This window comes from Panicum virgatum, chromosome 3K, assembly GCF_016808335.1.
Source record: "Panicum virgatum strain AP13 chromosome 3K, P.virgatum_v5, whole genome shotgun sequence".
NCBI lineage: Eukaryota > Viridiplantae > Streptophyta > Magnoliopsida > Poales > Poaceae > Panicum > Panicum virgatum.
The window spans coordinates 6,712,658-6,727,341 of NC_053138.1; the positions used below are offsets into that span (position 1 = coordinate 6,712,658).

The 14,684-nt window shown below is 45.7% G+C and overlaps 2 protein-coding genes and 1 long non-coding RNA gene across 3 annotated transcripts; 1 reads left to right on the forward strand and 2 right to left on the reverse strand.

Moving 5' to 3' along the window:
- Nucleotides 1–598: 598 nt before the first annotated feature.
- Nucleotides 599–1,767, reverse strand: LOC120697138 (lachrymatory-factor synthase-like). Its single transcript, XM_039980267.1, has one exon. It carries the CDS (start codon nt 1,497–1,499, stop codon nt 909–911), a length of 591 nt encoding a protein of 196 aa, XP_039836201.1. The 5' UTR covers nt 1,500–1,767; the 3' UTR covers nt 599–908.
- Nucleotides 1,768–3,484: 1,717 nt separating this feature from the next.
- LOC120697139 lies at nt 3,485–7,331 on the reverse strand. Its single transcript, XR_005684374.1, has 2 exons — nt 6,281–7,331; nt 3,485–4,903 (listed from the first exon to the last, which is right to left on the reverse strand). It is a non-coding gene; the product is annotated as an uncharacterized LOC120697139 (long non-coding RNA).
- Nucleotides 7,332–12,781: 5,450 nt separating this feature from the next.
- On the forward strand, nt 12,782–14,268 carry LOC120697141. The gene has a single exon (XM_039980268.1). It carries the CDS (start codon nt 13,190–13,192, stop codon nt 13,895–13,897), a length of 708 nt encoding a protein of 235 aa, XP_039836202.1. The 5' UTR covers nt 12,782–13,189; the 3' UTR covers nt 13,898–14,268.
- Nucleotides 14,269–14,684: the final 416 nt, after the last annotated feature.

A 14,684-nucleotide genomic window follows, 5' to 3' on the forward strand; every position in this document is an offset into this window, starting at 1 on the left:
TTTTCATTCCTCTGATAAAACAGCAACAATTTTGAAATATGATTTAGCAACTAATTAAAAAAACAACTCGGTTTGTGAAAGCTACCATGCATGAGGTCTGATTCCTGCATGACCGCCATGCCAATAAGTATTGCTACTGTTACTATGCTCTAACATGCGTATTACTAGCTAGTTTACTTATAACCTAAAGGGAAACCACAGACCCTAACCCCCAGTAGTAAAAAAAAAATCGTGCTAGAGTTAGTTAGGACTTGGCAATACAACACATACATGTAGGAACACATCTTCCTTTTGCTTCTGAAAAACCAGCCACGTGCAGACGAATAAATCCCTTTTCCATTCTGTAGCATGCTAGCTCGTGCAGTGGAACCTGTTTTAATTTGTTCCAAGTGTAATGGATTGGATTCTCATCTACTGCATGGTAGCAGCTAGCTAGCTGGAAAAAAAAATACAGGCCGCAAGTGGGAAGGGAACATGTGCAGCGCAATTGATCATATCAGAATTCAGATTTCAGAATCGAACAAGCTAAGAGTATCTTTCCTTGCGACGCCGCGCGAATGGAGGAGCATCATCCAGCACAGTCCACTCCACTGGTTGTGCTAAATCGGGAGGCACATATAATATCTATATAGCGCCACTGCCACTGGGTGGCAGGGCCCACAATAATCTCGGAGACAACAGGAGCCAAGTGTCCCTTTCAAGGTTCAAGCGGCCTGACACCACACGACACAGACACGGCAGAGAAGGAATTGAAGCTAGGAGAGACAAGCAAGCAACGACCCAGAGCATGTGATTAATTAACAATGCGTTAATAAAATGAGTTTGACGAGAACTATTACTAGCAGCCAATAATCATTAGGCGACAATTCGGCGGTAGACGATTGATATATGTTGATGGCTCCGATCCTTCAAGCGGCGGCGACGACGTCGACGTCGCCTCCAGCTGGCGGAGCACCGGCGGCGGCGGCTTCGGCTTCCTCGATCCGCGCGGCGATGGCCTTGACCCCGCCGTCGAGGTAGCCGAGCAGCCCGTCGAGGCTCCACCCCTGCACGGGCTCGCACTCGAACGCCCACACCAGCCTGCACCCCCCCGCCTCGTCCTCGACGACGGCCATGCTGCCGACGTAGCGGCCGAACCCCATGCTGCTGCCGACGACGGCGTACGCGAGCCGGCGGGCGCCGCCGTCGATCTCCAGCAGCTCCTCGCGCGCCCAGCTGGCGACCTCCCGCCCCGCGCCCCCGTCCCCGGCGGCGGGCGCCTGCAGGGAGGCCACGTAGCGGACGCACCCGGGCCGCCCGTCCTCCCCCGCCGCGAGCTCGCACACGTCGATGCCCGGGAGGTACCGGTGCAGCGCGCAGAAGCTGGCGATGTGCGGCCACGCCGCCGAGGCCGGGGTCGACGGCAGAGCCGCCTCCACCGCGCCCCGCCACTGCTCCTGCCCCGGCTCCGGCTGCTGCTTCTGCAGCAGCTGCTCCGCCGCCGCCTCCTTCGTCTCCATCGCTGCTCTCTCTCGGATGCGCTCAGGAAGCTGCTGCTGCTTGCGACGCCACCGGCCGGCGGCTATCCCCGACACTTGATACCGTGCGTGGTGCGTGGTTGGTGTTGGTGGGCTGCGCCTGCGCCTGCGCGTCGTCGTGGCTGTGGAGTGGAGTGGAGTGGGAGGAATACTAATCTGCTTGCTGGTGGTGGAGAGGGACGTGTGTCGCTTGGGTTTGCAGCATTGGACGGTCGGTTTGTCCTGACTCTGGCTGCAGACTGGAGGTCTGTGCACGCTGTCATTTACTAATCTCCAATTTGGACGCATTACTCACAAAAGTCTTAGGAAAGGAGCACAGACGATGATTTTTCTTTTCAGTCAGGAGATGGCCTCCATCCATGACTGCTAGTACTTCTTTTAATTTGCCCGTAAACATGGCTTCTTGTGGTTGTTGGAGCTTTCTGATGGAGGTGAGGTAATTAATTTCTACTAGTGCAGATGGCACTCCAGGACATTGGAGTAATAACCTCCAAGGAAGAAAGGCTTAGCTTCGGCAGAATCCCATTCCAAATACCATGCAAAAGTCATATGTGGTTGTTCTGCCATCCCATCCTGAACTATTGCTGCGGCATGTCATTTGTTGTTTGTGCCAGGGAGGCTAAGGATGTCATGTCATGCTACCCATAGGAGCCACCTGTGGCTGATCCTGGCAGTTTGTTTATTGGTGTAGTATTAAGCCTATCTTTCTTTACTGAAACCTGGTCGCGCTCGCGGCCAGGGAAAGGGGCCACGTCGGCTCTGAAAACATCGGCCGTCGGATCGCGATCCGACGGTCAGAAATAGATAGGGACGTAAATTTTGCAAAAAAAAATCCCGAGTTTTGTTAAAATGAACATGGAGTCCATCAATTTAACGGAAAACTCCTCGGACTTCGTGGAGCTTTACTTTAAAAAAACCCTGAACTTTTAGTAATCGTGCCGTACTCCGTGAATTTTATTAAAAAAACCCTGGACTTTGTTAAAATGATTCTGAAGTCCATCAATTTTATGAAAAATCCTTTGAACTTTTCAGTAATCGACCGGTACTCCGTCGACACCAAATTTACCAAATAACCCCACAGTCTACCAATTTTACGAAAATCCCCCGGATTTTTTGCAGTTCAATTTTTAAAAATAAACCTGAACTGGAGGGCATATTTCTGCGCGGCAACGCCGCGCAATGTTCTAGTAAATGAGATGAAACTCGGGAAGATCAAACTTGTTTAAAAACAATTGTAAAGAAGTTTTTGTAGAAGCAGTCACTCTGTTCTGCTCGCAACCAGCAGTAGTACTTTTCTCTCACACCAAATCAGCACCAGCCATCAGCCGAACAGAGCGATGGACTCATTTTCAACTCTAAGATAACGTACTTCAAAATTGTACATATGGCAAAAGAGAAATACTTCTATTCTACTAACAAAGAATGGCTAGATACATTTGTTTGCTTTTTGTCTGGACCCTCCCATTTCATAAAAAAATATTTGAATAATTAAAGGGTAAAAGTGTTCTATTCGTTTATATCGTTTCGTTTTGCTTTTTTTTTATAGCAAAATATCGTTTCGTTTTGCTGAAGTGGCCATTTTTGCTGAGCAATAGAGGGAAGGACCTGTGTCGATGTCGAGTGTCGAGGGTGACAAATTTGGCCCATGTCTGGTAGGTACCAGCCCACTCGGCTGCTATGGAATTAGGCCCATATTGATCCATTGCGCTCCTTATTTCGGGCCTGCATAACTTCTTCTTCTTTTCAATGTTGCTTATTATTTTCTTCAAAAAAAATATTTGCTTGTTAGGAACCAACTTAGAAAAGAAACGGAAGGCAGTTTTTGTCGTAGAGATGTACTCCCTCCGTTCTCTTTTAGATGACATTTCAGACATCTAATTTAGCCTAGATATAGTTCATTTTTTTTGTCCTAAACGTCATCTAAAAGAAAATGGAGTGAGTAACAAACATTATATACGCAGGAAAAAAATACAAGTCACTCGGTTAAAATTATAAATATATTTACAGCATGCTTAAAAAGAATTTCCTGAAGCAAAGGTGAAGAAGGTGAAAGACGAGGAGACCTGCCAGCCATTGGCGAAAGCAGATATCGCTCCCCTATTTGTGCCTTGTGCGTACTCTGATGGATCAGACCGGGATTGCAACACTACTTCTGCATTGTTGATTCAAAGCAGCTGAACTCAACGAGCACCAGGTGTACCTGATTCTAGTTTTCACCGATGAATGAAGCCACTGCACACAACACGCTAAGCCCTGCTGGGCCTGAATAATAATGCTGACTGAATCAGGTACATTACATTCAGTGATTTACACCAAAGGCACACCAGCAGTTCAGTGGACCAAATCCAGCGTTTCACTTTACCAAAACACCATCGGGGAAAAGGCAGGCGTCCTCCATCCAACTAAGCTCCTCGCTGCTCGCCCTCTCATCACCTTTTCCTCTCTCTTTCTCCAAAGCGCTCGCCACCTTTGCTGCTTTCCATTGGCGCGCCGGGATCACTCAAATCATTAGGCCCCGCCGGGCCGGCTGGCCGCGTCTCTCCCCCCGTCCCTTTCCAGCCACCAGCAGCCACAGAGGGCGGAGCTCCACGGCCATGGCGCCGTCTGGTCCTTATCCTTCGTGACCGAGCTCGCTCGGCAGCAGCTTTCTTTCCTTTTCCTGCCACGGATGAATCCCCATCGATCCACCCTCTACAGAGCCCGGACGTGAGCCCATGACAGCCAAGTGTCACCCAGGTTCAGGCTCTTTCTCCTGAACATTATTGGACGCTAGCTGCTCATTGGTGCGGAAATGGGCAGCTTGCATTGGTGCTGCTTAGCTTTTCGCCTAATGTTCCGCTGTCACTCACCAGCATCTTCTTCTCCTTGCATTGCTTGCTCTTTAGTTTCCCGCATGCATGAATGGTAGCTTGACACGTTAGTCGATGCTCCTTGCATTGTCATCTCTTGTACAAATATCTGATAACTTCCTTGAAATGAAGAGTCTTTATTTTTTTCAGTAATTGAGATCTGGTCATGTGGACATATGGTGCCATGACTTCTTCAAACGCACTAGTATGTGTATGATTGTTTCATTAGACGAATAATAATCCTAATAAACTTTCTAAATGTGAAATAACAAGTGAAACATCGTAGATAGGTAACGACATTATGTTGAGATAACAGTGGCTTGATTTCGTTTTTTTTATTTTTAACCATGAATCTATGGTGTACAGGACCTGCTTTAAACGCCCACACGCAGAGTCACACTATTAAAGCCTGCAAGATACAGGGTGGATTTGGCCTAGCCCTGAAAAAAGGCAGAAAAGATTTCCCTGTTCAATCCTCCTCCATGTATTTGCTGCCTCCTTTTGCCATTTAATCTCCTTTTAAGTGCAGGGACTGGTCTGCATACCACATTATAACATTAAAAGACAAGGTTTGTGGACCAATTCGCTTGCGTACGTATGATGGACCAAATGCCTCTTTCTATTGGTAGTGCATAATGTAGATATATAAAATAGAAAAATCTTGATTTGTCAAGTGTCGCATGATCGTATCAAGATCTATTTAAATTCGGCTCAATCTTGATGACACAAAAAAAAGCATTCTACACTGAAGCATGTAGGATGTAGCATATATAGTTGGATGAAATAAGACGGCAATTCTAGTCGTCAAACACTGTAAAATGAATTGGAAGGCTGTTGCTACTCTCGTTTTACTACTTCTGTTGCTCCTACCATGTGGCTTTATCTGATATATATAGCACAAATTAAGTCCAATTAAGTAGTAACAAAGTTTTCTTATGAGCGAGAATGTGTGTGCATCTACAGATCTAGAAAACTAAAACTGTCATCCATGTTAGTATGGACCATTGCAGTTTTTGTACAACATAAACAGCTACTAACCAAGTACTAATTAATAATTCGAGGTACCTATGTATATTCACGTATCTACAAGTGCGCACTATCTTGTTGCCAAGAAAGAAGAAACTGTTAAAGAAGCTAAAAGGTCATATGATCTATGTGTGTATGAATTAAAGATGGCAGCCTTTCTCTTCCGCTTTCACTAGTGGGGACCCGATCGAGAGCTAGGGAGCACAATGTGTGGGATGGATCCTTGTGTGAGCACTTGGCTGCTGGTGGAACAAGTGACAATGTCCCGTTACCTGAGGACTTTAATCTTGTGTGGCCTTACTGATTCTCTTTGTAGCTTTAGTTCCCACTATATGTCATGCAAACCCGGCCCAGGGATAATATTTATATTTTGCTAATGGCTACAAAACTTGCATATGATGAAAAGGCAAGCCCAACCAAACCCACCTCAGGAGAGCTAGGCTCACTACCGGAGACCACGAGTTCGCCGTGTGCCCGAGGCACACGGCGAAGACCTGTAGGCACACGGCGAAGACTTCGCCGACGGTGGCCGAGGCAAAGCGCCGACGGCAGCCACGGGGACGGCAAAGACCTTGTTTGCCGTGTGCCAAAAGTTGGGCACACGGCAAATTTATTCGCCGTGTGTATATATAGGCGCACGGCGAAAAAAAACGAGCAGACGCCGTCACGGCCAGCTGACGGCGTCGGCGGCTGTTCGCCATGTGCCTGCGCCGTGGACACACGGTGAACATCCAGGCTTCGCCGTGTGACCGAACGGCAGATACGGATACTGACATAGATATGCAAAGATTTGCATATTTCCTACCGTATCTCTTTCGAACGGAAGACGCCTAAGTTACGTCAACTACGAACATAATACGAAAAGCAAGGGTTGCTTATGCTTCTCACCTATGGGCTCGACGGCGTGCGCGGCGTGGCCTCCTTCTTCTCGTCGTCCTCCTCTCTCCTCCTTGTCCCAATCTAATTAACAAAAGTTATTTTTGTTGATCAAAGTTTGAGCCATGGAAGTAAACAGCCAAGTATTGTTATATTTTGTTAACAAATGCAGTGGTGTCCAAAGTATTATCAGACTACACATACTAAAATTCTAGCTATGTATAAGTCAAACTTACAGCTCCATATCTACCTATTTAATGTTACTTAGATGATTTGAAAACTCATGAATATAAATAAATAATCACCCTGCTAATAATAACATTGTTCTTTCCCTTTACTAAAAAGTAATGTGAGAACCAGAAGAGCCATAATTACATTAAAAAGGTACTGGAAGTTTCAAGTTCAAAAACCAGCATGCATTTGTCATAAATCTTGACTCCTGAAAAATCAAAAGCATCTCCCAAAAGAAACTGAAGGATAAACAGTCTGCTTAAGCTTAGCAATGCAAAATGATGGAGCACAGTAGCGAGTCTCTGATTACTATATTAAAGTATGATCTTGATCCCATGTTTACTAGAGTACTAAATCTTTAAAGAGCTATATTTGTTTCATATACTGCATTTCTTTCTGACAAGGCATTGGAGACTGGATTTTACTAATTAACCAAAGGGAATCGATAGATAATTATCAGCAAATAAATCTTCCATGATCTAGGGAGCAGCTAGCTAGCTAACCTGCAGAAGTAAAGCCTAATAAGTATATGAGAGACACTGAGCAATGACGGAGCCTGCTAGCTCATGCATGGTAAAGCAGAAAAAGTCTCATCTCCCACATATGATGAGTACGGGTACTTCTAACTTCGTTACTATCCAGTACGTAGTACGCGTGTACTACAAATGCAATGTGGCCTGCAATTTCGAATTCGCAGTCGGCAAGCATCACCATGCATGTAGCGATTTTCTTCTATCTTCCTAATTAACTCTGACACCAAAAAGATCAAGCGGAAAATCTGACCTAGCAGGGGCGGAGCTCGGCAGGGGCCGCGCCGAGATGGCGTCGGGGCGGGGCGGGGCGGGGCGGAGCTCGGCAGGGGCCGCGGCGGCGCGGCGCGTCGGGGCCGGGGTGGGAGGAGCTCGGGGCGGCGCGGCGCGTCGGGGCCGGGCGGCGTCGGGGCCGGAGCTCGGGGCGCGGCGCGTCGGGGCTGGACGGCGTCGGGGCCGGCCGGCGCGCGGCGACGGACGGGACGGGGCGGGGCGGGGCCGCGGCGGCGCGACGGGCGGGGGTGTGCGGGGCGGGGGGCGGCGGTGAGAGTGAGAGAGAGTGAGAGACCGCGTTCAAAACGGCTAAGTGTTAAACGCCCCGTGTGTCAGATCCACGAAACGCGGCAAAACAATAAAACACACGGCGACAGTTTTTTTATTTTTTGTTTATTCACAGTTTTTTTATTTTTTGTTTATTCTGAAACAATCCTTTGCTGTGTGCCTTGGATCTCGACACACGACGAAAAAATAAGTTTGCCGTGTGCCACTCGACGGACACACAGCAAACATTTTATTAATTTCGATTCAAATTTTTCTTTTACCGAAAACAATACTTTGCCGTGTGTCCCAGATATTTGGCACACGGCAAACCTATTTTTTTTAAACTAATTTGTTTTCCAATCATGTTTCACTAAATTTAATGGAATGTGAATTGTAAATTATTACCCAATTAACTAAACATATCATATGAAGTGCTTCTTTGAAAATTTTGTATTTTTTATGCATGTTTATGTCAATTTAAATATTACCACTTCAATTATAATAGTACTAAAAATTCTTAAAATGGCCAAAAAATCCAAAAAATTGTCGTGATTCAACATGAACTACTTTTATGTGGTGTATTGCCTATTGAAAAAGGTTGAAACCCAAATTATTATTTGTAAATCATTACGCATTCAGACGTAACTTAAATCTTTAAAAGTATACAGATCTTTTTCGGAGAATCACGGGTTTGTAAGCAGTGTTTGTGAAACTAGTTAATAGTGGAACCAAATTTATACCACAGAGTCCATATATGATAACGTGAGTTCACGACAAATTTCATAATTTTTCGACCACGTTTCGATTTTATATAATTTATAAACGATTACTCATAATGTTTGTATTCATGTGCCGCGCACAATGAAGCGGCCGGTTTCATTAATTTTGCCGTGTGTTTAACGTCAGCGCACGGCAAAGACGACGTCGTCCAACACCCGTTAGGCTCGGGCACACGTGGCTATATCTTCGCCGTGTGCTGCCCTGAGGCACACGGCAAAGACAGATGTTCGCCGTGTGCTGTGCCTTGGCATACGGCGAATCCTGACGGCGTCGTACGACAGCCAACAACCGTTAGTTGGCAGCGCACGTGGACGGAGGTTCGCCGTGTGCCAAAGAGTGGGCACACGGCGAAGTATGGGTTCGCCGTGTGTCTTGTGGGCGGCACACGGCGAAGTAAGCTTTCGACGTGTGTTTCTTTTTCGCCGTGTGGTTTTGGTGCTGCGCACGGCAAATGTGATTTTCACCGTGTGCCCGTGAAATTGCACACGGCGAAACTTTAGGCATACGGCGAATTAGCGAATTCCGGTAGTGGCTTTAGTGGGAGTAATTTAGTCACAAATAGGGAAAAGCAGGACAGAAAGCAAAGAGCACCAGAATATACTTGCATAAAGAGCAAAGGTCGCGTAGTTATTTTAGTGTCAAATTATTAGAAAGTGCAGATTATGGATAAGCTCAATCCAACAGCTAAACAGTGCACGCCAATCTTATCTTTACTGTATATAATTGTGTGAGTATTGGAGGGAAATTTTATATATGACCATCCAGCTATCAAGCATGTGTAGCCACGGGGGAAAAAAATAACATAGGGAATTCCTTGCTGTAGCCAAGAAAGAATAACACATGCGTAGCTACATACTTTAATAGGCACAAATGTGTTCCAGTCTAACTTGGATCTAGAAAACAAAATAATTAGGTGCCTCAAACATCTCATCCTGTATATATTGGCGCAAAGCATTGGGAATTCCAGTCATACTTCACATACTTTGTTCGCCCTTTGTTGCTATTTTTACAGTCTTATTACTATTTTAAAAGGTACTTTTGTTGCTATTGTTTCTCCCTAATTTCCTGCAAACTTCTTTAACTATGAGATAATTTTGTTTCTCTCCTCAATTGAATAGCCATATTGTTGCTAAAAAACTATTTTTCTATTTACAGGTAATATCTATTATACAGTATGATCTATTGCACATTAAAAGTGTATGGAAACTTATGTGGACAAAAATTTTATTTTAACATAGACGCCTAACTGTTGAAAGTCATAATATCTTAATAACAAAGCTAAAACTCCCATCCATTTTACAAAGTTTTTTCTGCTTATTTGAAAAGGGGTCACAAAGTTGGTTCCGTGCATGGTTTGGAATTCTCTATGGAAAGCTCAGGTCGATCGAGAAAATCTCTGAATCTCTGCCCCACTCATACAAAACGGGACCATAGTCCTTGTGAGGCTAGACCAGCCTTAGACATGTGTTTTGGAGTGGGATGGGTAGAGAATTTTTTTCACCGCGCAAATAAACTGCACCACCCCCGGCCAACAAATTCGCCCAGGCAGGGGATCGAACTTGGGCTGGCAAGGTGCCAAGCACACCAGCTGGTCTATGGTTCGTGGGCTAGAACCACAAATCATTGCCATAGGAAAACAGAAAATCGATTACTTCAACCTTGTAGCTTTTCTTTCTTCTTCTGCCACCATTTCAAAAGGCCAAACCAAGAGAAGTGTAATCCATCCGTTCCAAATTATAGGTCGTTTGACTTTTTTGACCCCAAATTTAACCACTCGTCTTATCCAAAAATTTGTGCAAAATATATCACTTCTTTTGTCGTGGCTTGCTTTATCAATACAAGTTCTTCAAGAACAACTTAAATTTGACTATGTTTACATAAATTGTTTGAATAAGACGAGTGGTCAAACTTGGGGCTAAAAAAGTCAAATGACCTATAATTTGAAATGGAGGGAGCACTACTTTGGGGCAATCATTTTGCTTGAATTTGTCAACAGCTGAATAAATAGCTATATGTGACATTTTTCTTGTAAACTTGTATGTTACCCAATTCACAAGAAGTGCAATTATCTACACATCAGGGGCTGAAAACCCCGAGTTTTTTTAAAAGAAAAGCATTTCGAACAATTGATGAATTTAACCCAAACAATACCAGCCTGACCGAGCAACACACAGGCTCAACGAAACACTGGTAAAAATGAAATAGTAGCAAGCATTGTAGTAGCTATCAAACAGGGGCTGGTCACAACGGGAGGAAAGCAAAGGGCCTGGTTTTGCAAAAGTTCAAAAATGTAGAGTTTGTGGGTTGCCTTTTGTTTGTGTGTCTCCTTTCTTTTAATTTCTACCACCATCAGAGGGGACATCATGTTTGGGTGGAGCACCAGCCCACTTGCGCACCAGACCTACTACCCCACAATCAGATCTGACCAATTAGTTTTCCTTCTCTGCATACATATCTTTGTCTTTCCAATGGATAAGATGGATCAAATATGTTAATCTAAATCTAGATGAAACCTGATGTGACAGCTCAATTTGGTTGTGTTGATTTTTGGTACAGCAAGCTGTGTATAGTATATTATGTATATAGCACGCTGCAATGTAAGTGGTTTCTAGAGTCAGTTTATATTGACATACCAAATTAAATGGTTTTTCTTGCACTGCATAATAGCTTATTTTCTACTTCTGATTTTGTTGCCTTGGGGACACATTTCGGTCCATCTTGCAACCTACATACTTTTACATTGGCAATCGAAGTAGGGAGATATTTCTTACTTGATGTCGGGCTATAAATATTTTCATGATGATTATAAATCATACCCCCACACTAACATTTGTACTAGTTTCATATCAAATCTTCCTATATAGACTTGTTTTTCATAAAAAAACATGACATGTTCCTCTGAAAATTTGGTATGAGAAAAAGGGTGAATAATTGTTTGCAACTCTGCTTTAGTAGCAGAATTCCTCCATTCAAAATGGTAATTCGCTGACGACGTAACCTGATCCTGAAATCAACATCATCTTCATCGAAGGCTGTGCCCTTGAGAATCTTGAACCTTTCATTATTCTGCCTAAGTGGATCCAGAATTCCGTTATGATAGGGATTTAGCACACATTAGGTTCATAACAACAAAGAAAAAACACGTAAAAGAATACCTAAGTCAACTAGGATAACTTTATGAAAATGTCCTGCAAATTAATTTTCATAATTGACACATATATAATCTCTAGATTGAGCCTCATATATATTGCCTGATAGAAAAATCCTACTAGTTCAAAAGAAAAGGTTAAGGCATCTACTTCAAGTTTGTTTTGGACCCTACAGTGGCTAGCAAGACCAGTATGTACACAGACGTATCATTCCATATACCAAAAGTGACCTCGATCAGCATTGCCTGTGTGGAAAAGCCATGGTCTTTGTCTCTTTGAGTCTTGAGCTCCGAGCTGATCGATGACCAACTTTAGCCAAAGCCAAGAACACAGTGCAATAATCAAGAAAGAAAAGAAACTAAATTAAAGGGGGACGAGAGAAATTCCTCACTTGCTCACTAAGGAATAAGCTTAGCTTTTAATGAGCATCAGAGCACAAAACGGGTGTCTTGTATGTCGTCTTTTTGACCGGTTATGTACTGTATTTAGATCTTGCCAAAGGTATGATGGAATTCTTGCCGATATCGATCTTTATTTTCTTGGGTAAACAACAATTTGTCTCCTCGATTATGTATATCAAAGTAGTAACATTAATTTCTTCAATTCTCTAGCCCTGAAAAGATCTTTAACTGTTTCGGTATCATTAAGAAGATAGTATATTTTTACTGTAGTGTAAGGCTGCATACTAATTAAGCATTACGGTGGCCTTTTTCGAAAACAAACACTTTTTTGCAGTTCATTAAAACTAGTTTGATATGTCTGTTTATACCAACAAAATAACTATTTTACAAGACCAGAAAAGATTATTCATAATTAAAGAGACTTTGGCTCTTTGCAAAACAACAGAAGAACACCGAAAACCTACAACATTGGATGACCATGAAAGTCCTTCAAAAACACATATATGTATGTAAAAATAAAATTTTTCTCCTTTCTTTTGTCCATTTCTTTTGTCCACCTAGTCTATCTTGCTTCCTCCTTAATGTTGCCGCCGCCATTTCCTTCGAACTTCCAGTGACTTGGTTGTGGACACATATATTCTCCGAAGTGATCCTTTTGTGACTTGACTTGCGAGGCTTTGGAAAATGACCGCCCCAACAACCGACTTACGCAAATTTCTTGTGTCAACTTCACACACCACCACATTAAAGGAGCAGCCTTTATTTAGCTGTTCATACTCTTCAGCAATCAGCATCACTTCTACCAATTCAAACCGCAAAGCCAACTCAACAATCAACACTAAAGTTAAGTGCGGCAAAATATAGTCTCTGCATTACATACTACTATTTCATTGTTGACAAGTAACTACACAAATGGGAACAAATGGCGGCGTGTTAATACTTAGTAGTGAGAAGAAAAGCCCCAGTCCAAGAAGGAAAAAAAAACAAGGTGATTGCACTAATAAACCTTCCTTCCAAATTAAGTTGTGTCATTTGTGGGGCCATTGCCACCTTTCCTTCCCTTAAATTCCTCCCCCTCTCCGCCCCCATCCTGCTCATTCCATTCCATGAACCCGAGCTGGCTAAGCTCCAAGAAATCAATCAGCAGCTAGCTCTCACTGATCTCCTTCCCCTAGCTTGGTTGGCCTGTTTGTCAGGTTGATCTGTCCAATTGTGCAGTCTCATATCGCCATCATATCGATCCTAGCTCGGGAGTGCTCAGCAGAATTCGATCTGCTTACCTTTTCCTAAATGGATCTCGCGACGACGCCGGCGCGACGACCCATGGAGCCCGGGCTGGCGCGGCGGCTGTGGCACGTGGTGCTCGCCGTGTGCCACATGCTGCGGCGCGGCCTCTCCCGCAAGCGCATCATGATGGACGTCCACCTCCTCCTCGGCCGCGGCAAGCTCGCCGGCAGGGCGCTGCGCGGCCTCCTCGCCCACCCGGCAGGCCACGGCCACGGCCACCTCACCGCCTACGGCGCCGGCGCGTCCTCATCCTCGCTGGCGTCGTTCTACGGCCACCCCCGGGAGGTGGAGTTCAGCTGCACCACCACGCCGTCGTACCTGCAGCACTACGGGCTCTTCCCCTTCAAGGGCGGCCGCCGGGGCGCGCGCGGCGAGTACGGCGGCCTGGACGCGGCGGCCGTGGCGCGGGCGTTCGAGATGCTGAGCACCGAGGTGGAGGCCGGCGGGGGCACGCCGGCCGTGTCGGCTGCCGGAGGGGTGGCCACCGCGACGCCGTCGCCCATGGTGGCGTGGATCCTGGGCCGCAGCCCCGCGGGGGTCCGGCCGCTGCGCGTCACCGACTCGCCGTTCCCTGCCGTGCCGGAGGACGGGTGCTGCAACGAGCGCGTGGACGCCGAGGCCGACGACTTCATCCGCAAGTTCTACGAGCAGCTGAGGCTGCAGCCCTCCGCCGCCACGCCGGACTACGGCCACCGGCGCCGCCGCGGCTAGGTAGCTAGCTCGAGTTGCATTGGTTGGGATCCGTGCGTGCCGCGTCGCGTCTCGTGTTGTCCGTGGTCGCATCGCATCTCATGCATGCATGGGCATGGCCGATGGCGACGCCCAGTGACGACGACCGTGACGGGAACATGCTGGGCCCGGCCGGTGCGCGAATTGATCGAATCACTTGCTTTAATTACCATGAGGATACAAATCCACATCAAGCTACGTCGTATTTCGATTGTTGGTTTAGTTTGATCATCCATCTGAGGTAAATTTATTCTAGAATTTGGGTGACCATGGCGAAGCCGGAGATTGATCGATCATGCGCATTGTTCATTTCATCCACCAATGCAACTTATTCATGAAACCATTCATGGTGCTGTTGTTTCGCATTTCTTCGTCTGTTTTCAAGCAAACCAAGAATTCAGAAAAAGTCTCGAACGTGTCTAGCTAAGATCTAGCTCGTGTGACATGATGATGCAAACATCTTTTTTCTTGGACTTGAGTAAAACGGTGACGTGCAGTTGGCTGCAAATATTCGAATGTTGGTTTATTCCTTGACCCTGGATCCGGCAGAAGAGGAGCGAGCACCGACGCCGAGTTTGGGTCACTGCTGCCAGCCGTGTGATTCTTATCTTCAGCTCTGGACAAGCTAGTCTTGTGGGTTCAGGTTCACACCCTGCCAAGAATGCAGGAGGACCGGATCATGGGAGGGATGCCATGACATTGTCTGTCTCCGATGCTAAGCAAGCGCTGCCTTTTGCCCCCGACAACCTGGGGCATACCAATCAATTAT